We start from the raw sequence: 24,440 nt of genomic DNA, 5'->3' as shown, positions 1-24,440 counted from the left end.
GCCAGTACGAGTTTTTCCTTCGGTAAGGCTAGCACCTCTCTCTCTTCCTTTCTTTTTTATACCTTTATTTCTGCCTCTCCTCTCGACTCCTTTTACTTTCCTCACAGGCTCATTCCACCTGTCTAAAAATTTTCCATCTCAAATTCCTTGGCTTTCTCCTCTTCCTCAGATTTTGGGAGTTCCAACAGCAAGCTCAGGATCTCAGTCAGTCTTAATCCACCCTCATGGGAATAGCTCCTAAAATTGGTTACAGTAGAACAATTGAAATGAGAAATGGGGTCTCGGTGGGGTGGGGGGGATTATCTTCAGTAAACAAATGGACACACTCGGTGTGTTTGAGGAAAACCCCTGTACTAAGGGACTAAGAGAGGCTGAGGCTGCATCACCCCCTTCAAGGTGTCAATCATAGCACCCTCTCTAGAGTCCATCACAGTTACTTCCTTATCACATTTTCTATAACTACTCCTCAACAAAGCAAACAAAAATATCCCTATTGTTGTTTCAAGAAGCCCTGCACATTCTCTCCAAATAGATTGACATCTAATCCCACCAACTTTGTATCTTCCACTGTATTGTATAGGTAATGCTGTGCTTAACGTGGACTTCTTGTTTGATTGAAGACAACTGGAACTTGCAGATCTCACACACTTGCCACCAATTGTCAGACCCCGTTCAGGGGCTGTAGGGCAGGCAGGGGCTACTGGGCCCCAATCATGATGGTTAAGGTTGTTTTGTATTGATTTTCTGGGGTTTGTCCTATTATGGTTATGCAAACTGGACCAAGTAAAACCGCTTCCGCACTGGACTCACAGGGTCGCAAGGGCAGGCAATTGACAGGCGTCTCATGTAGGTGGGGTAGCAAAAATTTAGAACTCAACAGTAAACCTACAGATATAATACCTCAGAGCCCAACCAAAGGCTTACATTTTAGGTAAGAAGAATGCACTTTAATCACACACCAGAACTAACAATTACACAATTCAAATGGATTAACAAACACTGGATTATTGTCAACATTACACTGTTCACCGAGTGCCACACTGATATTCCCATACTATCTGCCTGCCCTAGAAACCCTATTAGGTATAGTTCATGATATATTGTGGGCAGAGGCATGAATCATCACAGGTGCTAACCATTTCACTTTTACCCCTGCAGTTTAGGCGCACAACTCAGTTTGCACGCTTGATATCAACTTGGACAGAAAGGCTCAAGTCCTCATGCTTCATTTCTCAGTGAGTATTCAAGTCTCTTATTCCAATTGTAGGCTAAGCCCTAAATTAATATTGTTATTCATCAATGTGTCCTATGACTAATTTATTCAATCTCATCTATCGGCTCTAAAAGTAATCGACTATATGTACCACTCTCTGATGCAGACTAATCAGGCTACACTACAAAACACTGTACGAAAAATTTATTGCTGAGATGCCCAATGTAATCAACTGAGCTATCACCCACTGAGGGAACGTTTCCTGAAATTTGGAGTGGTCAGAGAAGGACTCCTGGTGTTTGTGATCAGAGACTAAAAAATGTGCTACATTCTTTAAGAAAATTCAAATTATTGAAGTAAATTAGTTGAACAACAATGTAATTTATAGTAACAAAACAACATTTTGATTAAAATTGAATTCGTTTCAACTCTTGACATGAACAACATTTGCAAAACGTGTATTATATATGAAATCTCATTATTACAAATTCTGAAACATAACATGTCACACAATACTAAATGAATGCTTTCCTGAATTTGAACAAGAGTTATTAAAAACTAAAATACAATTTAACAGTTGCCGCCTCCTTTGGTGATAGAGGTTACAAGCATGGGCAAGTATACACTTAGCACGGGAAACAACCTTTACAACGCAACTTTTACAACGCACTACCATTACAACAAAACTTTTACAACGCAACATCCATTACAACGCATGCCATTACACCGCAACCATTACAACGCATGACACTACAATATATACCACTACAACGCATGTCATTACAACGCAGTCATTACAACGCATACCATTACAAAGCATACCATTACAACGCATACCATTACAACGCATAGTACCCTTACGCTATCCAACACTTACCCTACTGTTGCACCCCCTGGAGTTAGAATAGTAATTTTTACCCCTACACTATCCAATACTTACCTTACATGCAATGATGTTATGCGTTGTAATGGTATGCGTTGTAAAGGTAGTTTTTAAAAATTCGTTGTAATGGCATGCGTTTTAATGGATGTTGTGTTGTAAAAAATGTGTTGTAAAGGTGTGCGTTGTAAAAGTATGCGTTGTAACGTCATACATCCACTCAGCACCATGAGCAATGTGAACAAACGGTTTGAAAGCAGTGCCACAAAGAATGGTACCCAAATAAGCATAGTCGAGCAATGTTACAAAGTGGAAGCAGAGAATCCAGAGCTCTACAAAACATGAACTCAAAAGAAAAACAAGTTTGTACTCTAGACTATGGGTGGGCAAAAATACAAGAGTCCCCAGATAAACAAACAAGCACTGTCAAAACCAATCAGTGTGTCCTTGCCTGCCTCTTTGCCAATGTTTGTTTTTCCTTGGTTTAAAAAATAAAACATTGTTGGGAGAGCTACCCAGCCCTCGCCAACATTATTTTTTTTAAGTGTTATTTGTTTCAAAAAGTATACATTGCATCAGAAGTCCCTGAAACAGAAAGGAAATACATTGTGTGAGTGTGCTTGCTCCTTATTAAACAGCAGAACGGTGCCACTCACGGTGAAGTCAGCCGATGGCAGAAGTGGATTGTCCGTTGCTCTATGCTATAGTGGGCAGAAGAATGTGAATGACACACTAGACCCATTAAGAGGGCTGACACATAGCCTATAGAAATACATTATACACACGCACACTGAAACGAAACAAATGTCAGAGCTAAATAGAACATAAATAAAACAACGTGAGCACTCCTTTTCAGCAATTACAAAGTAAAGCAAACAGAAATGCACTCTTTTCTCAATAAAGTATGACAAGGGCGCTGGGCCAGCGATCATTTAATCGGTCTCCTATGCAATGGACAGGAGTCGCGCAGATGTCGTTTTTGGTCACCCAGTAGGCACAGTGGCTGCTTGTGGTGAACCGAAACCCGTTACCTGCACACAGAGGACGAGGGGCTGTTATTGCAGCAAAAGCACCCCTGCTTGACAGCCAGCACCGCCGCACCATGGAGGCCGCCATCTTGGAATGTACTAAGTGCCCACGTGACAGCGGAGGTGCAGGCTACTTTTCTGAAATTCACGTGGGAACTTTATTGACACGTATAAAGTAGTTGCACGGCTTGTGTTTAGAAAAGTATAGCGGGCGTAGTTATCAAATGCAATAAGGGATCACAGGCGTGCAGCTAGTCCGTGCTCTCGCGTGTCTCAGTCCACCCCCCTGAAAACAGTACTGAGGTAGTCCGCCCAGGGGGGCAGAATGGCGGCTGCACGGTGGGCGTGCGGCAGCCGTCGGGCGCTGCTGGGGTGCGGGAGGGGCACCGTGGAGGTCAAGGACAGTTGTTGGAGGTGGCCGCATGGAGGTAACAAGTGGGCAGTGAAGTGTTAGTTGCGTTGTTAAGCCGTGACCTTTCACACTGCAAAGTTTGAAGAAACGTTTTTGCAAACTATTTGGTATGGTGAAAGCATCGACGGATAGCCCCGTAACTCCTTCTGTGACTCCACCTTTTTAGTTTTGTTTGCTACGGAACTCTGCACGATGTTTGCACTTGTTGGACTGGACCATGCTCACAATTTCTGTAATATTTGCTCAGGAGTAGCGAAGGCTCAAATGTTGTTGGGACTGACCTAGTGCTGAATCCGTGTCCACTACTCGGTGTGTTAACTGCAAAATAGCAAAAGCGATACTAAACCGAGGGACCTTATGTACTCGTTCGCCAGGCGCGTTTGCACTGTACCGTGTGCTTTAAATGGAAATATAGTAGTGCAGGTACTTACTAATCAGAGTATCTGTTTGCTCATGAGAAGTGCCTGTTTTTCTCTTCCATTAATTGTATTGCAGAAGTAATGAGAAGTGTAAGTCCCCTCCCTTTCAAATTAAAGAATCGCAGGTACTCCGTACCGGACAGTACCTGCCCATTTTAGGCGCTGACTGTATCCTATAACCATATGTAACTATTTGGAATTGGCATGTCCTGTTGAAGGAACGGCATCAACAAGCCGCATCAAATATATAATACGTATACTGTGGTTAAAAAGATGCTTGTGAATACTCGGCCGTTTGAATATACTTTTACCCCTTGCATGGAATTCACAAAACATTCAGTACTGTGTCTGTAATGCTGCACTAGTACCAGCTTTCAGGCTAGGTGTAAAGAAGCCATGGAGTCAACAAATATATAACAATATTTATTTAAGTGCCATAAAACAACCCACTGGTGCAAGAGCCAAAGCGTTCAGCTCTAGCCAACTCCAACCGCTTCTGCCACAATTCAAACCTAAGCTCTTACATCAGTGAATTCTAAGTTATCAAACATTACATCAGCGAATTCTACATAACATAGATCAATTCCAATGACACAGATAATTCCATGTTATTTAATAAACATAAAAGACAGGGTAAGGATACAATAACCACATGCATGTTTTTTTAAATGTATTTTTTATAAAAAGAAATCACTTTAGAATATAATCAATCTTCTTTGGAACTCTGGTGCTTCTCTTTTGTAACACGAGATTACCCTCATCAGAAGAACCCTGTAGAATACTTCCTTCCACAGTAGGTTCAACCTGATGAGCCTCAGGATTGTTCTTACTTCCACTGGAACTTTCAGCAACCATACCAAGCCCAGTGAACCAGGAGCAGGAATACACTTTACTCCATTCTCCTCAAACCACACATCAGCATCCACAGCCTTTTCCTGTTCAAACAAACATTCCTGCCCAGGTTTGAGTACAACTATAGAGCTTTTGTTCCACCAACCCTTGTCCTTTAGTAAAACAGCAGAATCAGTCACTCTCTACACTTTGAAAGGAACAGTGAACTTAAGACGAATCCTTACACTTCAATGAGGGTTTGATAACACATACCCACTCACCCACTTCAACATTTTTGCTTTTAGCCTTCTGACAGGTGTCATGATAACATTTTCCATAAATGTGTGAATCTGTTATGTTACTTATGTCTTTAGCAATGCAAGACTCTAAAGTGTCTGCTTTTGCACTCTTTCCAAAAAGAGGTCTCAAGAACGTTTTGACTTGCCTACTTCTCATCAAAAAGTATGTAGTCACTCCAGTGCAGGCATTTGGAGTAATAATATAACTCCAAACCTTTTCTTTCAAAAATATCAAGTTTGCTCTCTAATGCAGTCTGGATCCCTTCTTTTATGAACATGTTGACCCTCTCCACTTGACCCAATGGCCCTAGGACAATACAACGGTGCCACCCCAGAATGAACACTAAATCCACTTTAAAAATGTAACATTATTGTAGAAACAAATTGCACTCCGTTATCTTACATAAGAATCACAGGTGCTCCTTCAATTCTGAAGATATGTTCTAAAAAGAAAATAACTTCATCAGTATTGGGATGTTCAAAAAAAGTGTAATACATCCATTTTGAAAAATTGTCAATGACAACAATAAAACATCTACTTTCCCTGCCTAAACAATCATATGGTCCTGAGAAATCAATGGAAACATTCTCCCAAGGTCCCATAGGAGCATCCTGAACAGACAAAGGCTCAGTGGAAATTTTCCAATGTTTGTCATCCGTGAATACTACATGCCATAGACCAATTCCAATGGCTTAGATAATTCCATGTTCTTTAATAAACATAAAAGACAGAGAAAGGATTTGATTACCACACTAGGGTAACCACCACCAGGGGGCGCAACTAAACCCGAATTTCGGGGGGGGGGGGATTGAGCAGTCGTCTTTAACACTGGTGGCGCTGTGTGCGACAATGTCTGTTGGCTCCCCTCCCTCCCGCCAATGACAACCTCTGTCGCGGATTTCATAGCTACCACCCATTAACAGTTCCCCTCAAGTCTCCATATACTGTTTCTCAGATTCATTTAGTTTTTTTAGCACCACTCGTTCTAGTGTCAGAGCGCTTTACACCACACACACATTGCAAAGAGACAATCATATGTGTGTAATCAGTTTGTAGGAAATGTTACATCAGACAAGACTACAAGGTGTAGTGTAGGAGTGACATGTCAGCGATACTGGTAGCCAATATAGTTTGAGTCCTTATTCTGGAAAAGCATAAATTCTGATTTTAAAATGTAGCATCATTTTTAGGGGTTCTCTTTAATAATAAGAAATGTTTTCTACCCAAATGAACCCTTTTGGCAACATTAGGATAATGAAAGACTGAGCAAAAAACATATAGCTATAATATATTCCTTGCAGTTTGCATGCAGCTCTTTGACAGTTAATGGCTCAATATTCTATATTAGGATTTTGACTTATAAACGACAAGTAACAAAAGGAGGTCTCTTATAGAAGCAGTAACCCACTGACATGTTTACATTATATGCACTTTGTTATCTGCATGGCACACTGTGCTTAGCAACAGGCATTTTAACCCTCTGCGCTACCTTAGGATGAATCAAAACTTCCACAAGACAAACATTCGGTCTCTTTGCAGGAAGTCAAGTAATGACAGGAGTTATCTTGACGTTTTAATTGATGCCTAAAAATTGCTGATGGCCAGGAACGTAGTTGCAGGTGCTTTCAAAATGAGAATATACTTGCAAAAATGACGCCCCCACCCCAAGTCAGCGACCGGTGCACTGGCACCGATCGTACCGGCCTAGAGCCGGCCCTGGAGGGGAGGTGGGGCTGCTAACACTCCCAGCCTGGGCCAGTAGTGCTGTTGCTACAGTTTTTAATGGTGCCCCCTACCCTATGACCTTTTCCCTGATTTCCCTCACTACCACTCACCAACACTGCACCTCATCTCTCTATAACCTCTCTCTGACAATTTTTTTGAAAACGCTTCTTATATTTCGATTACACTCATTTCTGTGACCTGCATGGTACATATTCTTTGCAGCAGGAACATTAACCCTCTGTGCTACTTTATGATGAGTCTAAATTGCCACTAGAAAACATTCGATCTCTCACCATTAGGAACATTAATCACCAGAGTTATCTTGACATTTTTATTGTTGCTTGAAAACTGCCGGATGCACAAGAAAGTTCATGTGCTTTTAAACCAAAAGTAATTTTTAAGTACAATGCCCTCCACCAAAGTCAGCACCAGGTGCTCGCCATAAAGTCGACACTGCTCAAAGCAATGGGGCAGGACACACATTTCTAGAAATGAGGTTGGAGCTAACCTCATAGCCATTATATGAGGACGCAGTGTGCAGGTTAAACATACTGGACAAACCTGATAGTATACTAGTATTTCACACATATCTTGGTAGATTTTACACTGTACCTAGGGTTCACCTCATTGCAAGTCCATACAAATGCTTCTGACCTATTGTTGGCTGAAGGTACAGTTTTAGTTTACCCAATGAGATGTAAAGTATTCATGGGTAAGGCAGCCCCTATGTACAGGTATTGGAATATTACACTTAGTAGCAGTGCTCAATTTGAGCCGGTAGTTGAAGGTGGAGCCTGCTGGCACTCATTTTCAGGTTCCCACACACATTTTCCTCCTCAGACTCTGTTACAGAACAAAAGAGAGAAAACCCAAAAGTGGAACAGGAGAAGGATGGCAAAATTGTGACCAAGGAATAAAGCAAAGATGAAAAATAACCTGCAAGAACTAGGAAAAAAAGCAGAGGGAGTGCCCGGTGGTGGTTGAAAGTGGCACACGGTAGACTCACACAGAGGCAGTCTTGGTATTTGGCTCTCACAACATTTGAAATTGCCGGGTACAGGCTCCTAAGCAAGACTTTGGGCCCTGGCATTTATTATTTTACACAAAACTGCTTAGTGGGTTACCACTCGTTACGTTGGGGTATGTGACTGGTAAGTCACAGATTCAGTTACAAAAATACGATTAATTCATTCTGGGTTAATTGTGCGTAATGAGTTGGCAAGATTGCTGCGTGTAAATGCACAACCACACACCTGTGCTACACTAATAACAAATCCAATAGTTATTGTTACTGTGTCACATTGAGTAGTTCCCATATAGAAAACATATTAAGCCACACCCATGCAGGAATGCACCAGGCTGTTATTGACAAGCTGACAAAAAAAGTTTGCTTGAAGGGAGTATTATGGGCAGAGGTGCCCGCCCCAATTGTAATGTTCTAGTTAGAATACAGATGTAAACTTATTTATTTAGGAAGATTGGGCCAATTCCCAGTAGAGATGAAAAGAATCAAAGGCAAGGGAGAGGTCAAGGATGATGGGTAATCTGGTTCTCAATTTTCAATCTATTTCAGTGTTTAAGTAATCTCGTGTGGACGTCAGGGCTGCTTTTGTGCCACAGCCATACCAGAATCTGTTTTGGTAATCTGAGCGAAGGTTGCTTTCTCAGCTGAATGTAGATACTTGTCTTGAAGCCGCTCTTTCAGTCATTTTGGCTAGAAACAGTTGGTTATTGACCAGAAGTTCCAAGGAGCCTTTGTTTGAATCTTTTTGATTTAGGGAGTTCTTTTGTGAATAAACCTTTAGCCAAGGAGTTGATCATATTTCTAGCTGGATCAACTGCAGAGCTATTGGAGGAAGGTAGGGTCTGCTTTCATGGTTACCCCTACTGTTTTTGCTGGTGTCTGTATGTTTTTGTGACGAGTCTGTCTGGGATCCTGCTATTCAGGACCCCAGCCACTATGCTTCCTCCCTAAATTTGCTATGGTAAGTACTTTGGTATCTCCACAATTGGCTACTGGTGTACCCTTGTAAGTCCCTAGTATATGGTACTAAGGTACCCAGGGCATAGGTATACCAGGGGTCTCTCATGGGTTGCAGCATGTATTATGCCACCCATGAAAGACCACTCAAAACTGTGACTACAGGCCTGCGATAGCAGCCTGTGTAAGCTGGTGCTAGCACCAATTATGACAGATATACGTTTCCTTATGTATGATGTCACTACACTTAAAACCTATAAGTCACCCTTCAGGCAGGCCTTTCAATCCTGAAGGCAGGGTGCTGGGTATTAAGTTTGAGGTTGCCCCTGCATGAGCAGGACACCCCCACAAACCCCTGAGTCAATTCTCCAGGCTCTGTAAAGTGGTTAGCCATTTTAATACATATAGTGGACATCAGTCATTACAAGATGTCAAACTATATTGTGGCTGCACTGAAACTGGTAATGTTGGGATCATACCCCAACACTGATTCCATTGTTGGAACTGCAACAGCCACTTTCCCATTGACTTCTATTGAGTACACAGCTGTGTTCCCACTCTGCACACAGCCTCAGTGGGGTTCCTGGGTACTTACCCCAGCTCTTACGAGTCTCCTGGGCCAAGTCCCAACTTCGGTCGCAGTTCACATTTCACTTTCCTAGTATAGTGTTTGGTCTCCCCCTGGAGACCATTGTTTATTGTGCTTACCTACCTCTTGCAATTGGAGTATTGTTTTGTATTTGTATTGATATCTCCAGCTAGGATATATACCAATGTGTTAGTGAGTGTTGTGTAATAAATAGACATATTTTTATACCTACACTGTGTGGTTCTTTTTCGTTTAACCTACTCTACATCATTAGATCAAGTAAAATAAGCTGCTTAACAGTCCTGGATTAATTCTAAAGCCTGCTTTCAGCAGCTATCACTTAGAGAGCTTTCTACGGTTGTCTAAGACCACTAAAACCACCATAAGGGTTGTCTAGATTAGTGCAAGGTGCTTCACCTAAATAAGTGTACACCATATACTAAGCTAGCCTCCTACACCTAGCAATAAGGATATTATTGTAGCTAGGAACAGGACATTGGCCTGCCGGTGATCATGCTGGCCTCCAAGATTTTGCAGCATTGATGAAATACTGTGTGGTCACAGGGCTAAAGGTGAGTAACTGTGGTTGTTTTCATGACTTGTTTTCTAGTAAACTGTACAGCACTGCTTGCATTGTGATTGGGCAATAGAGAGGGAAGCAGGAGGTCATAAATGATTTGAAGGATTGGAAGGAATGCAGGTGTGATAGGCACACAGCATAGGCAAGTGGTGAGACCTTCTACTACACAGTAAAGACATCTGGATGTCCAAAGTCCCTGTCGCTTCAAGTTCAGTGCTTGGAGGACCCTTTTTTCTGTGAATTATTTTAGCAGGTCTGTTTTTGTGACCTTGAGGTCCATCATACGATCTCCCATTTCTGATCTCCTGCCTCATGTTAAGGTCTCTTAACCACTATCTACTCTTCAGGCCACAGTTCAGCTTTCCAGGACATAGGGCAGGTTATTCTAAAGTAAGGTATGCATCCGGTATCATGGCGTTCCTGGCTCCAGTCAGGTTTTCCTGCTATCTACTCCTGGGCTATTCTTCCGAAGAAAAGAAAATTAAACCTCCATGCTGCTCACCATATAAAGGTTGAGCAGTGGTGTTTGCTGTAAAGACATGGGCAAATATTGGAAAGCATGTATACCAAGTTCAGTGATTTCACACTTAAGCACATATATGCATCAGTTTAGTATCCATGCAATGACACATTTAATGGAGTCCACTAAACATGTACGGAATGAACAAACACTAAGTGAGCCAGTATTAATTTAGGAAAAAAATAATGTTGCATGATTATGCCCTACTGGAATGGATACATATTCTGACAAGACAACTGTGCACTACCCAACTCCTGGTAGTCCCTGGCATTCACTTAATAAGATTTCAATGAACCAAAGTCAGAATGGGTGCAGATAGGAACTGTGCAAGATTATTGGCAATAATTGAAAACAATGTGATTTTTTAAAAAATAAAACAGTGTAATAAAACCACTGCACTGCTTCTGGATAATGACTAAAACCCTGCAACCATTGACATAACTCCATGCATCAGTCTGGGAAAGTTAGATACTTGTATAGTGTTGTGATACACTTTTTTTAAATTTAAAACACCTTAGTTAACACGTGCTTCAGAACTTCTAAGATTCAGAGTTTAACTTTTTAGGTCTGGATGCATATCACAGCAGTCACCTGACCATATGTGATCAACAGAAAAAAAAGCTTTAAGAAAACTTGCCCTGCTGCTTCTGCTATACCTGTCTTGCCTTTTAATTAAACATAAGGAAAACATATTTTGTACACGCTAATCCAAAATAATAATATATAGCCTTTTCAATGTTTTTTGCAGCAGAATGATGTGAATGAAAAGTGGACTTCCTTAAAATAACTTTACAGGGTTTATATATGGTTTCACATGTGGCTCAAACACTTACCGTATTGGAATTGAACAAATCCACTTTCTAACCTGTATTATCACAGCGTCCAACTGAACTTATGAAATGCTTGACTTCTTCGGCAACCATAGATTTTATCCAGTAGCACTTTGCATTTTGGGATTTTCAAAACCAATTTACAATGCAAAAAAATCTGGATGTCCCGGAATGAAGTATTGTGGTGAATGGAAAGCCAGGACTGACTGAAGGTGTCACACAATCCTCAATCCAGCACCCTACCACTCAGCCCTATTCTTCCTCCTTGTGCCATCCCACATTCTCAGTCCATTCTCCCTTCTTGCACCAGCCCTGTTGTTTCAAATGGAATTAAGTAGGCATCTAGTGCTACAGAAAAAGTAGGTATTCTGTGAGTGGCTTTGTAGAAATATGTGTATATTCATGAGTTGTGTAATTTTTATATTTGCAGAGTAAGAGGAGTGCTCTTTTACCTGCCGAGTGATGGCGAATAGTATGAGTGGTGCGAGTGTAGGGTGAAAAATGTGCTGATGTGAGTGTCTGGTGAGCTGCATGAATGCAATGTGAGAGGAGGGCCCATGTAAGTGTCGGTTGAGAGGATGTGTGTGCAGAGTGAGAGGAGTGAGTGCAGGTAGGTAGTGTGCCTGTGTGTGGTGCAGTGGGAGCGGCAAGAGTGAAGGATGATCTGTGAGAGCGACTGGTGAGTGCATGGTGAGAAGAGTAAGTACAGGGTGATAGTGTCCCTATGAGTTCCGGCAGACTATTGATCATGTGTGCAGTCAGGGTGAACAGAGTCCCTACATGAGTGCAAATTGAGAGGAGGGAGTGCAGGGTGAGTGATATGACTCCAGGGCAAGTGATGTGCTTGTTTGCATGGTGAGAGTGCAGGGTAAGTCAAGACCCTATGTGAATAAAGGGTGAGCTGTGTGAGTGATAGGAGTGCATGGTGAGCGACGCAACAATGTGAGAGTAGGGTGAGAGGAGTGACTGCAGGATGAGTGATGTGACCATGAGTTTGGGTGCAGGTGAAAGTGTAGGGCGAGACGAATGAATGCATGGTTAATGATGTGCTTGTTTGAGTGAGATTGCAGAATGAGCAGTGAGAGTGACAGGTGAATGAAGTGTCACACAAGTATAGGGTGAGTAGTGTGCTTGTGTGACAAGGGTGAATACAGGGTGAACAGCACAAGTGCATGGTAAGGGGTGTGAGTGTGGTGTGATCACTGTGAGCGGTGTGCTCATGTGACCGCAGCATAAGTGGAGGGAGAGCGGCGTGAGTTCATGGTGAGTGGCGTGCTTGTGTGTGCATAGGGTGAGAGGAGGATGAACGGTGTGAATGCAGGGTAATAGCGTGTGCGTGGTGAGCAGTGTGAGTGCAGTATGATTGCTGGGAATGTAGGGTGAAGAGTGAAAGTAAAAGGTGAGTTGTATCATGTGTGGGCAGGGAGAGTGGTGTGCTTGTGTGAGTACAGTGTAGGAGGAGGGTGAATGGCGTGAGTGCATGGTGAGCAGTGTGGTCAAGACGGCAGAGGCTAATGTCTGCCTGATCGCACCGAAACTCCCACCAACTCAAAGACGCTGACCTCTATAGGTTCCTAAAGATCAAAACAGCCATCACAAAATCCAAGATTACAAATACAAAGCCATCAATATGCCAATTTGTTTCTAACATAAACAAACTAGGACGCCAAGCCTCACGCTTATACAAAACCCCCAGCGCACAAAAATCGAATATCAATGATAAAACTGAAAAATACTGGAACGACTGCATACACCTGCCACTGGACGACCAAGAGTGGAATACTCTATGGTCATCTGCCACACAGACTAAGGTTACCCCAGTGGTCGCGCAGACCAAACAATGGCTTCGGCATAAAACATTCTGGACCCCCGGCCGCCTACACAAACTAAGGCTTAGAGACAACCCCACTTGCTGGATTTGCAACACAGTCAAAGGTGACCTTGAATACCTGATCTTTCTGTGCCCGACACTCAATGGGTCCTGGGGGAGGGTTTTTGACATTATAATGAATGTGCTCAAATGTCAAATAATAAGAGACTTTGCCTCAATAACCACGGCCTGTATCCGAACAGAACTCCCCACGGAACGAGAAAGGGAGCTCTTCGATCTCCTCCTAACTGCTGCAGGCAAGTCAGTACTATCGAACTGGAAAGACACTTCTATAACATCTTACAGGGGGTGGCTCAACTGGATCACCTACCTAAGAGGAGCCGACTCCCTAGCGATAAGATACTCCCCTTGGAAAACCACCTCCAGGAACCTATGGGAACCACTGGACAAGTGCTTGGACTCTTTTGATCCACCGTAAAAACTTTGAACTTAAGAATGATCTTCCAACAAGGAAAAATTCCGATTCTTGACTATGAGCTTGCTTAAGCTGTTGGAGCTGACATCTAATCTCTCTCTCTCTTTACTTATTCACATTTTCCTCTCTTCCTACTTTACTCCCAACCTACCACTATTGTATAACCAGCTAAAGGGGGCCATCCAAAGTATCCACTATGTATCGCTTACTTTGCACCACATAGGACGGCCACCCTCACAAAGATATCCCTGTGCACTGTATGTTATGTATGTGTATAAATACCCCCCCCCCCCCCCCAAAAAAAGTAAGAATTCCACAGTTTTAAGATTATAGGGCTTCAAAGATTGTATCTGTGTAAACAGTCTAAAGATAATTTCACTTAAATGACGTGTAAGGATAGGTGCTCTTGAAAACTGTCACAGGGTTGTGATGAAAGCTCTTTGTGTATTCTTGGATCAATAGGACAAGGTATGTGAGCTCATGAGTGGATACCTTCAGAGCTCAAGTTATAAACTCCAGGACTGTGGTGTTGGAGTTTACATCTGCCAGGAGAAAACGGAGAAGCTTTTCTAATGTAGTCCTCCAATATTATTCTGTCAGGTGAATAAGGTTAGTTAGTGTTGCCTGACTCCCAGTTGTTGGCCAGGAGCAGATGATCAGCCTGTCTTCCGTGAAGAACAGTGTCCAGAAGTGGATTTTGCAGTAGCAAAGCTAGACATAGCACTTATGCACAACAGGCTTTTCGTTTTGTAATGCTTGGTACTGACTAACCAGCCAGTAGAAATGCATCTAGGTATCCGAGTCTTAAATAGTATGTACCTGCTTAGAAATTTCCTGGCTAGAACTGACCAACAATCATGAGGTGAACACTGTTTTTATTGATCCACTCAGTGTGCTGATGTGAAGGGAACATGTCAGCCAAAAAGCTGTTACGTTCTGTAAGGTTCATGATGGGAATAGCTTTGATTTCCTGTTCTTTTTCTTGAATGTTTTTCTGAGTTGATGGTGTGACGCAATCTCAACAACAGTGATCATTTCATAGTCAACAGTGGAGCCTACAGTCTGTGCACAACTTAGTGAGTTTTGGTAAGGTTTTCATGGCACTGTGGGCCCCAAGTAACAGCAGACCTAGTGTGGTGAAAGTATAACTTCTCTCTAGCTGCAGTCTTGGAGTTGTTCAGCAGTGCTTGCGGCTCCCAAGGATCTCTTCCTTTCAGACTGTTTTGTGGAGCAACAGCCCTCAGAGGAGCACCCAGGCAGCCTGCATAAGCTTACCAGGTTATTGTTTCAAGCAAGTTAGAAAAGCAGTTTTGGTAATACAAATGATGGAGACTGGTAGTACAGTAGGAAAGAGATACTAATCAATGTTCACTGCAAGGATAAGAGGTAACTTGTAGCCAAAGGTGGTTTCTTGTAGTTTGCAAAATCTGGCAGCGAAAGCCCCATAACCATGCATGTGTAGCGATGTGGCCTATAGAACTGCCAACCCAAGCCTGCTCCTGTGCTAGTGGGACACACCTATTATTCGTATGGCATGAGCCTGGCATTCCTATGGCCTGACACCCAAGACATATTGTTTAGGGTCAAAGTCAACAAGTTTTCATGTTTGGGCAAGTAGGCCCAACTCCACTGCAGCACAAACCCTTTGATATATGGATATTTCAAAGAGAATTGCCTGCCATTTAAGGCAACATTTAAATCTGTTTGCATAAGTTGCTCAAACTTGTATACGTAAATCATTAATTCTAAGGCGATTATTAGTAGGATGAGCTCTTAAAGGAAATACAGTTAACCTTGAGCTTATCTTGCCCTTATGTTTGCAAATTGTAACGGGTTGAGCTTTCATTTAATGCTTCCGAAGTGTTCCCGGATTACATGCAGAAGCATGAACGATTATTTATTGCAAAACAAAACATATACAAACTTTGTGAATTAAAAAAAAAATGTTTTCCTAAACTTTTGTGCAACAGAAAGTACAGTTTCGCTGACGCATCATTTAGCAAAACATACTTGGTCGCCATTGGATAGTGATTGTTCGGTGGATGTAGACTACGGAGCTTTCAACTCGCACAGCCATCTTTCTCGGACATTAAAACATCCCCCCCACCCAGTATATGAGTTTTATTGTAAGGCTTAACAATGGCGCACATGTTTCTGCATGCTCTCCAGTACTGAGGGTTAGCAGTGAGATAAAGGCGTCTAATTCACATTTAAAAAATCCTTAATATATAAATCAAAAGGTTCCGTGTACGATTTTCACGTAGTGCACTGGGTATTGTTGCATCTCACCTGTGTCTGTTTTTTTTGTCTTCCAGCAATTCGCTACCTACTTACAGATGATGTACTACGACTGCAAGAGTTTCAAGAGAAGAAAGTAACAATTGCCTATCAAATTTATGGTAACAAAGGTAAGCATTTATTACTTTCCTGAAACATATACCTTTGCTCATTTAAGAGAGCAGTCTTCAATAAAATATATACAAAAATCATCACTTTCCCCTAATTATTCCCCAGTTATTAAAGTACTTCCACACACAGCTTTTATTACTTTTCTCACAACAATAGGCCCTAGACACTCATGATGCTCGTATTTATTTGTTCGGGTCAGACTGAAGTCCTGTTTTCAGAGAGGCTGGCAACAACAGCTTATGGAAAGAGCGGAAATGTGCTGTCAATGTGTGTGCTTTGTTTTTTTGAAGTTTGTGAGTCTGTTTTATGGTCTTGTTTTTATTGTTAATTTCCCTTATATTAAAACAAACATTGCCTTCAGCAACCTCAAATCCCTGCAGTCTCTGATACCCTGTAAAACAGTTATACAACATTTCTTTACAAGTTCAACATTTCCCAAATTTGCAAACATGGGCCACTATTTTAGCGATCTAATTCACGCATGGGCCCACTTTTATGTTAGTGCCCGGGCCTATTTTCTGTCCCAGTCCAACCTTGTTGTTTGCTTACCAATGTTTTTGAGTAATGGGAGGTTTGTCCAAGGTTGGTAGCTGCCACGGTCTTTGGCCTTGAGGTTTGCTTTTGTCAAGTAACAGAGGATTGTTTCACTCTTGATTGCATTAAGAAAGATTCCTTCTTCAAGTGAAGCTTTGTCTTTATTGAGGGGTGCAAGTGCGTCTTTGGAGACGGGGTTTAATGATGATGGTTACAAGAGTGTCATTTCTATATGTGGAGGATGGTATGGTTGTTTACAAGGTCTGTTTGAAGAGGTGAATTTTAGGGTTGCTTAGAGGAGGCAGAAGAGCAATCAAATTAGCTTGCTCCATGCTATTGAGATGGGGATACCTATTTAATGATTGTTTGCACCACCTACTAACACTAGAGGCAGCTAGCCATTTTTAATGAATAATTGACTTCAGCAGTTTCCAGTTGGGGTCAGTATCACAAGAGCAAACCGGAACCCACAGGCATTCTGGCACTCGGAATGGAGAACTTCAACAAGTGGATCACCAACTGCACTGACACTGAAGCCCTCATGAAATAAAGAAACACAACAAAAACCAGAACACAAGCCAGCTGGTACACTGAAGACCTCAAAATGACCAAGTAACACTGCAAACAACTGTACAGTAAATGGGAAATCAGGAAAGGGGAAGTGGAAACAAATGCTTTCAAAGATGCCCAGACGAGGTACCACCAGCTCACCTGAGAAATTAAGGGATGGCCAAAGTAGGATGAATAAACTGCAGCTCTAACAGCAGCAAAGAAATCTTTACAATCAACAAAGACTTCACCACAGCTGTCACCAGAAACATCAACCCATCAGAAGACCTGTGCAATCTTATACAGCAACTTGGCCTTGCACCGGACCACCCTGGCCATCTCCACAAGTCACCCAGTGGTGAAGGAAGTATTGTACTGTATTGTAATTGTAATTGCATTTATATAGCACTTACTACCCCTGACGAGGCGTCAAAGCGCTATAACGGCGAGTAGCATGCTACTCCGGGACCCATAGAGGATTAGTGTTGAATTAGTATAGTGAAACATGCTAGTACATCTTAAGTGGTGGATAGGTTAGTCAGTTATAGGTTAGTCAGTTATTTGGATTTGGATTCAGACAGATAGCAGAATCTTGAAGCACGCTGCTCCGGAAACCCATTAAAGATTAGTGCTGAATTAGTATGGTGAAATATGAAAGTAATTTGAGCGGTGGATTTTAGACAGTTATTTGGAGTGAGAAGGGCAGAGGAAGGATAAAAGGGAAGAAAGGTTTGCATTCATGTAGCACCTGTTACCCCTGATGGGGGTTGAAGCGCTTTTCTGGCAAGTAGGACGCTACTCTGGAACCCATAAAGGATTAGTGTTGAAAATGAGTATAGTGAAGTATGAAGTAATTTGAGTGGTGGATATGTTATTCAGTTATTTGGACAGACAAGGGTAGGTTGTGGGATAGAAGAGGGAAAGAGGTTTGTATTTATATATAGTGTAGGAAGGTACCTCCTGACTATGGTTGCCCCCAACTTTTTGCCCTGTGTTTTAGCTGGTTTTTGACATAGTCGACCTGGGGCCCTGCCAATCAGGACCCCAGGCCTACTGCTCTCTCTGTAAAATGGATTCCATGTACCCTAGGTGCATTTCCAATTGGTACTGGGCCACCCTATCAGACCCTGTAACTCAGGGCATGGGTGTACCCAGGGCTGCCAGGGGCTGAAGCATGTATTATGCCACCCCTGGCTGGCCTCCTAAATTTGACACAACTGGCTGCATGACAGCTGGGGCAAAGTCGTGTAATCACCCTTTGCTGTAGATATAGTATACCTATATCTAACCCTAAAATGGACACACAGATTCCTATCAGTCACTCCTATGGCAGGCCTTAACAATCCTGAAGGCAGAGTGCTTGGAATCGTGTGAGATGGTGCTCTGGCATGAGCTGAGCCTGTCTGCAGCTTGCGGAATCAAGTCCTAATAGCTGTTCCATGATATCGCATACCATATACTCTTAAGTGCATTATAATCCTCGCGGTTAAATGCTATCTTTGGTATTGCTTTATCAAAACATGTCGAGTAAGGTGTCATACGAATTGGAATACTAACCCCTCGCCAATTCTGGCGACGGGGTTAGCATTCCACCCTTCTAGAGGGACACGACATGTATGTAACTGTGAACCCCGGTTAAAGTTAAACGAAGCCTCAGCTCCACAAAATGGATGCTGCCACCACAGACACGAGTCTGACCCCCTGCAGCTGGGAGTCCTTCCAGCGAGGGGAGCCTGGACAAAGGGTTTCCTGTCAGGGGCGGTGCTAGCACCGTCCCAGACATGGTTTTGTGTATCCTGGGTAGGCAGGGCTTTACAGGAAGGTGACTGCTGAGTGGCACCCCGGTGCTCACTACGCATAGGCCGGTCAGAATCAGTTCCAGGGGCACACCAGCCCCTGGCCTGGGGAAAGTCCGGCATGGCAGAGGGGTGTAACCACCCCCCTCCTAGTCCCACCCATAGGCAGGACCTAGTCACCGGGTCAGCCCCCTTTTTTAGTATAAAGATGGGAGCGGGCCCCCTGTTCAAATTAGATCATCTTTGGAATCAAGACACGACTTTCTTCGAAAGGACATCAAGATTTCTTCTTCAAGATTCTCCCTTGTGGCTAAGGAGTAGTCACCCTGCATCCGCAGGCACCATCCTAAGAACACTGCGGTCTGCTGCAAGTCCTTCTTCATGAATCCGACGACCCAGCTCGACGAGACCTGGCTTCCCTGGCACCTCTGACCTCTACTCACCTCTACAGCAAAGCTGAGAACCGTGAGTGCGACGAGACCTCGAGGGACCGACGATCGCCAAGACTGCACGACTTCTTTACAACAAGCCCACCGAGTCTTCCACTGGTGAGTGCTTTGGGGTCCGAGAAGCCCCAACCCTGAGCAGCTCCAGCACCGAAGATCAGCCCTCCAGCATCTCCACGATCTGCGTGGGGCCCTTCTGCTTTTGCGTGCTCACCGCGCTGTGTGGCTACTAGCCGGCTGGCTTGTGGCCTTCTTCACGACGCCCGACGACATCACTGCTGCTGGTCTGGTTGCTCCAGACTGGCCCTTGCTTCCTTCTTCAAGAGAGGCACCCCGGACCCTCCTGGTCCACTCCAGACGCCATTTTGAGTCCACCGCGTGGGCTTGAATTTGCCAAGGCTTTGTTGCCCAATCCTGGGTCCAGCGACGCCGACAGCTTCATCCATCGTGGGACAGCTCGCTCCTCCATCCTGGTCGCCGACAACGCCTCCTGGTCCGTGAGATCTGCGAACACAGCGTCACCCACTCACCTAGTCGAGGTGGCTACCATCCGGTGCCCTCCTGGTGCCCACTGACTACTGGCTAGTAGTCTCAAACTTGGTCCCCTCTGCTTTCAGGTGTCATCTTCCTTCGATCCAGGCTTGGATCCATCGAACTTTCTTCACTGGTCGCCTGCCAGCAACTTCTTTCTTCCAGGCTCCTGGTCAGTTAACGAGGATTCCCGACGTCTTTTGAGACATATGCAGCTGCAGCCCCTGGGCTAGGTAACTTCGGCATTTCGGTGCCCCAGCATAGCCTCACTATCCAAGGGTCAGGATCCACTTTCGTTTTCTCCCTACCAGGTCGGGTTCGCCCGAGAACACTAACTTTGTCATTACTAGCTACCATAGACTTTGTCCCGCATCACGCGTGAGAGTGCACACTCTGCCCCCGAGTCCCCTAGGCCTCCTAGAAGTAATCTGAAGATTCTATAGTGAAGTCCTAGCGATTCCTAAGCCTATTAGTACTGTACTTACCTGCTAGTAATTTTGCATTCCACTTTCAGAGTATATGGTTTTCCGTGCCCCTCGGGCATTTGTATATACTGTGCTAACTTTAGTATTTTCATAAGAGTTTTGGTTTGTGCTTAGTACCCTGTCCTCATAAAGAGTACAGGGCTGTTATGATTCTTAATAAATATCTTGTTTATTTTCATAACACTTGTGTGGTGTCCTTTCACTGGGTATTCAAGGGGTATATGTGTGGTAAACAGCTGCGTTAACACGCCCTCTCGAGTCTTTAGCCTTAGACTGCTCGTATCCATGCTACTAGGATAGCTGGTCTATAAGGTTGACTTACAACCAATCATCAATAAGGGTTGCTGGACTGATACATAGTGTTCACTAGAATAGTGAGCACTGCATATCAGGCCACCTTCTCACATATAGCGCTTGCTACCCCTTGATGGGGTTATGAGGAGTTTCATTGGCGAGTAGCACGCTACTCTGGAACCCATAAAGGACTAGTGGTGAATTAGTATAGTTAATATGGAAATTGAGAAGTGAACATGTTAATCTGTTATTTTGATTGAAAAGGATAGTGGAGGCACAGAAGAGTGAGATTTAAAAAAAAAAAGTTTTTGATGTCATAGCAGTAGGAGTAGGCTTTTGAATATGTAAAAAGGGGTTTTTGAGGACTATGGGTGTCTCTGGCACCCCCAACAATGGATGGTTGGATGAAATCTATGAGTTACATTGCTAATGTGGATATTTCGGATCAGGGGAAAAAGAAATATGAATTCTGGACTCCCTTTCGGTCTACGAGTTTACGAGTGGGGAACTCGAAAATTGGTCCAATGATTAAGCCTTCTCCTGCATCTACTGGTGGTAGTCTTTTGCTGCGTGAGTAGAAGGACATGGGGAAGGGTCTGCGTTCGATTTAAGGAGAAGTCTCTTTGTAAAGTGGCAGGGATGCTGTTTTGGGAGCCTTCACCTTATTACCCCTCTTTTCCAGTGCATGAGGTTTGAAAACCCAGGGTTGGCCTCAGCGGAGCCCTGCACTCACCATGCCTTTGACAAAGGAGGAATTCCCATCATGAGCTCCACACCCCTAGCCTCAGCACAGCCACCTTCTGATGACCATGGAAATGGACAGCTGTCAGCACCCTCCTAAAGAAACCCTTGGCTAACTTGACCAAACTCGCCAATTACCAGGGGGGCGTGGCTTGGGCGGCTGCAAGATGGCCGCACTCTAAGTGGACTTTGCCGGCCAAGCTAATAATCCGGCATACTCCGCAAGCTGACAGCACTTCCTTTGTCATTCACCTACTGATCCTGAAGCAGCAGTCCCCTGTGAGCCGTTTGGTGCCGTTTCGACTCCCGGACGGCCTGTGTGATTCGTGATTTGCGGTCTGCCTGCTTCCCGAGGCCTGCTCCTCGCGGTGGGCCTGGTCTGGCCCTTTGCTGCCTGATCCCCTGATTGCCATCTGAGAGGTCCGTGTCTCCCGGAGGGCGCCGAGGGCCACTCCGCTTCATGCTCCGGTGAGTACGGCTGCTGCTTGGGCTGTTTGTGGCGGGGTTCGGGGTCCGTGTGCTGTACAGCCCGGCCCTGCCGCGACTCTAATTCCACCTTGAATTCAACGGCACTCTCCTGCGACCGTTGGATTCCGGCCCTGAGGGTGAGTGTGGCGGACCCCGGCATCTCCCCGCCGCGATTTCTCCAGCTTGGTGCCTGCTGCCAGTTGCCTCCTGGTGAACCTGTGTGGGGCGGCCTGCGAGAGACTGCGCTCCGGCCACCTCCTTCCACGGCCCGACGTGCCCAGCCCGGGAGGCTCCTCGCAGTTTGGGGACAGCCGCCGCTCCGGCTCCCCTGCAGTGTTGGTCCTGAGCCTCGGCGGCAATTTCTACACTCATTGGGCTGACGGCGCACATCCCCTGATCGGACCGACTCCGCACTTGCTGCTTCACAGAGTGCGAGGAATGTCTGGCTTGACTCCCTGAACTTGCATCCTCTCCCTGCAGCATCTCTCCGAGCGAGGCCCTGCACCTGCCACATTGCCTCCTCTGTAGGTACCTGGTGCCCCTCCCGTGTCCTGGACTTGCCCTGCATTGGGCTGCTGTGGCTCCCATAAGCTGCGATTTGCACCTCTCCCCTCACAACATACAGTGCCACTCTGGACCTGAAGCCTGTCAGACACCAACAGTTTGTATTTCAGTGTGCTTTCTGGACAGCCTCATCACACGCTGGGGATTCGCCCCTGTGGCGCCACGCTGCTGCTGTTTTGTGGTCCCTGGGAATACCCGTGCATCCCGCCGCTGCCCTTAGACGCCCTTCGACTGGCTGATGCTGCTACTCGGCGCTAAGCTCTCTGCCGGCTCTTTTACTCGGTCTGCCCTACCTGTGATGTGGTGTCCAGCCTTCTGTCCACTGCGCTGTTGCCCCTCCTGATCGCAGTTCAGCCTCTCTGCGCCTTGTGGGCGCCTCACTCCGTTGACAGTCCGCCATGGGGAGGACTAACCCTAAACAGCCCAAACTTGCCTTTGACCAGCGTAGATCGACTCGACAGGATGGTTCAGGGCCGGACGGGGGTGGCTCTGCGGCCAATATGGAGGCTTCTCCGGCACGTGACGACGACCTGAAGGTGATCCTGCTATACGTCAAATCAACGGTCACAGGTATCACGGCTCAACTCAACCAACTCTCCGCACGGCTGGACTCGGTTAAGGGCCGGGTGGACTCTCACGACAATCGCCCTCTTCACGCAGAGTCCCGGATCTCGGACATGGAGGACGCTGCCACTCAGTATCGACAGAAGGTGCTCCAGATGGATAAAATTCTGGACGTTATTCGAAATAAGAATGAGGATTCGGAAGCGCGCTCCCGCCGGAACAACCTCCGCATCACGGGCGTGCTAGAATCAACCGATTTCTCTCGCATGGAGTATTTCGTGGAACAGCTGGACCGGGAACTTTTTGGGGACATCCTTTCCTCAGTCTTCATTGTGGAATGTGCCCAGCGCTTTCTTGGTCCCCGCCCTGGTCTGGGTCTCCCTCCTCGCCGCATTATTGCGAAAATATTGAACTTCAGAGATCGAGACACAATCCTTCGTGCAGCACACTGTAGTGAGGCCTGAGCCTGGTTGTGCACATTGCTATGTTAGCACAGGCTTATTAGAAAGTTTAAACGCCATTTTACCTTTTGCTGCTTTTGCACACGAAACTGCATATAACTGTTGTTGTAAGTTAGGCTGCGTGAATTGCTTCACATGAGAAAGACTTGTTTTCGGCATCCCTGGACTTACATTGCGACCCAGTCTGCACAGTGAGTGCTAAAGCCTCCAAGGTTATCATAACAAAGTGACTGTTGTTCAGGCTGATCGGCTCACGTTTTAGCCATAACATACATGCAGCTGCAGCCAACGTGATTCTGGTGCCTTTAATATTGCACTGTAAGCATGATTTCAGACACTTGGAAGAATTCCGTTTCCAGAGAGAAAGAGCTTTTGCAGATACTGATGTGATTCATTCCTGCTGATCTTAGAGGTATGGGGTCCCCCACACAAGCCTAAGAGATCTTCTATATTTTATAAAACATAGTTCCTAGCAAGGGAGGGTGATTTATCAGGCACTATAATACCTGTTTTCACCATCATTGTAATATGATTTCTCCTTTTGTGTTTTATGGAGTTGTAACCATGCTGATCATATTATTTCTAGTCCTATGTCTGCTTATGTTAGCAAAAATACTGCATCTTAGAGCACGTCCTTAAAATAAATAATTTAGCCTTTCCCGTGTCTCTTTTTACTCCTGTTGTGGACTGGTATGAGAGTAAAAAGATAGTGTTCCTGGTTGCCACCATTCCTGAGTATAACCTAAGTCGCATGTTCTGGGTTGTCTAATCATTGGTTCCTTTGCTATAGGACGAAGAGCTAATGTGACACTGATGCTAGCTGGGGTTTCTAGGTACTTAGGTGAGGTTTTTGGTCCACCACAATTCACTGAGGTCCTGGGTCTCTGTGCACAGTTCTGTGTTGGAGCAGAATCCCTGCAACAACTCGACAGGGGGAAAATCAACTATCAAGGAAACTCGCTCTCCTTCTTTCCGGACTACACT

The 24,440-nt window shown here is 44.7% G+C and overlaps 2 protein-coding genes across 2 annotated transcripts in view; one reads left to right on the top strand and one right to left on the bottom strand.

Moving 5' to 3' along the window:
• Window positions 1–3,226, bottom strand: part of MRPS27 (mitochondrial ribosomal protein S27) — a 393,507-nt gene extending 390,281 nt beyond the window's left edge. Inside the window, exon 1 of the mRNA XM_086960802.1 lies at window positions 3,125–3,226. Coding sequence (XP_086816928.1) covers window positions 3,125–3,209 — 85 coding nt within the window. The 5' untranslated portion in view covers window positions 3,210–3,226. The remainder of the gene's footprint in view (window positions 1–3,124) is intronic.
• Window positions 3,227–3,318: 92 nt separating this feature from the next.
• Window positions 3,319–24,440, top strand: part of PTCD2 (pentatricopeptide repeat domain 2) — a 193,966-nt gene continuing 172,844 nt past the window's right edge. Inside the window, exons 1-2 of the mRNA XM_086960801.1 lie at window positions 3,319–3,549; window positions 15,930–16,022. Of these exons, the coding sequence (XP_086816927.1) occupies window positions 3,447–3,549; window positions 15,930–16,022 (196 nt within the window). The 5' untranslated portion in view covers window positions 3,319–3,446. The remainder of the gene's footprint in view (window positions 3,550–15,929; window positions 16,023–24,440) is intronic.

This window comes from Lissotriton vulgaris, chromosome 3_1, assembly GCF_964263255.1.
Source record: "Lissotriton vulgaris chromosome 3_1, aLisVul1.2, whole genome shotgun sequence".
NCBI classification, from domain to species: domain Eukaryota; kingdom Metazoa; phylum Chordata; class Amphibia; order Caudata; family Salamandridae; genus Lissotriton; species Lissotriton vulgaris.
The sequence above is the reverse complement of the archived record's forward strand: the minus strand, read 5'-3'. Positions and strand labels throughout refer to the sequence as shown.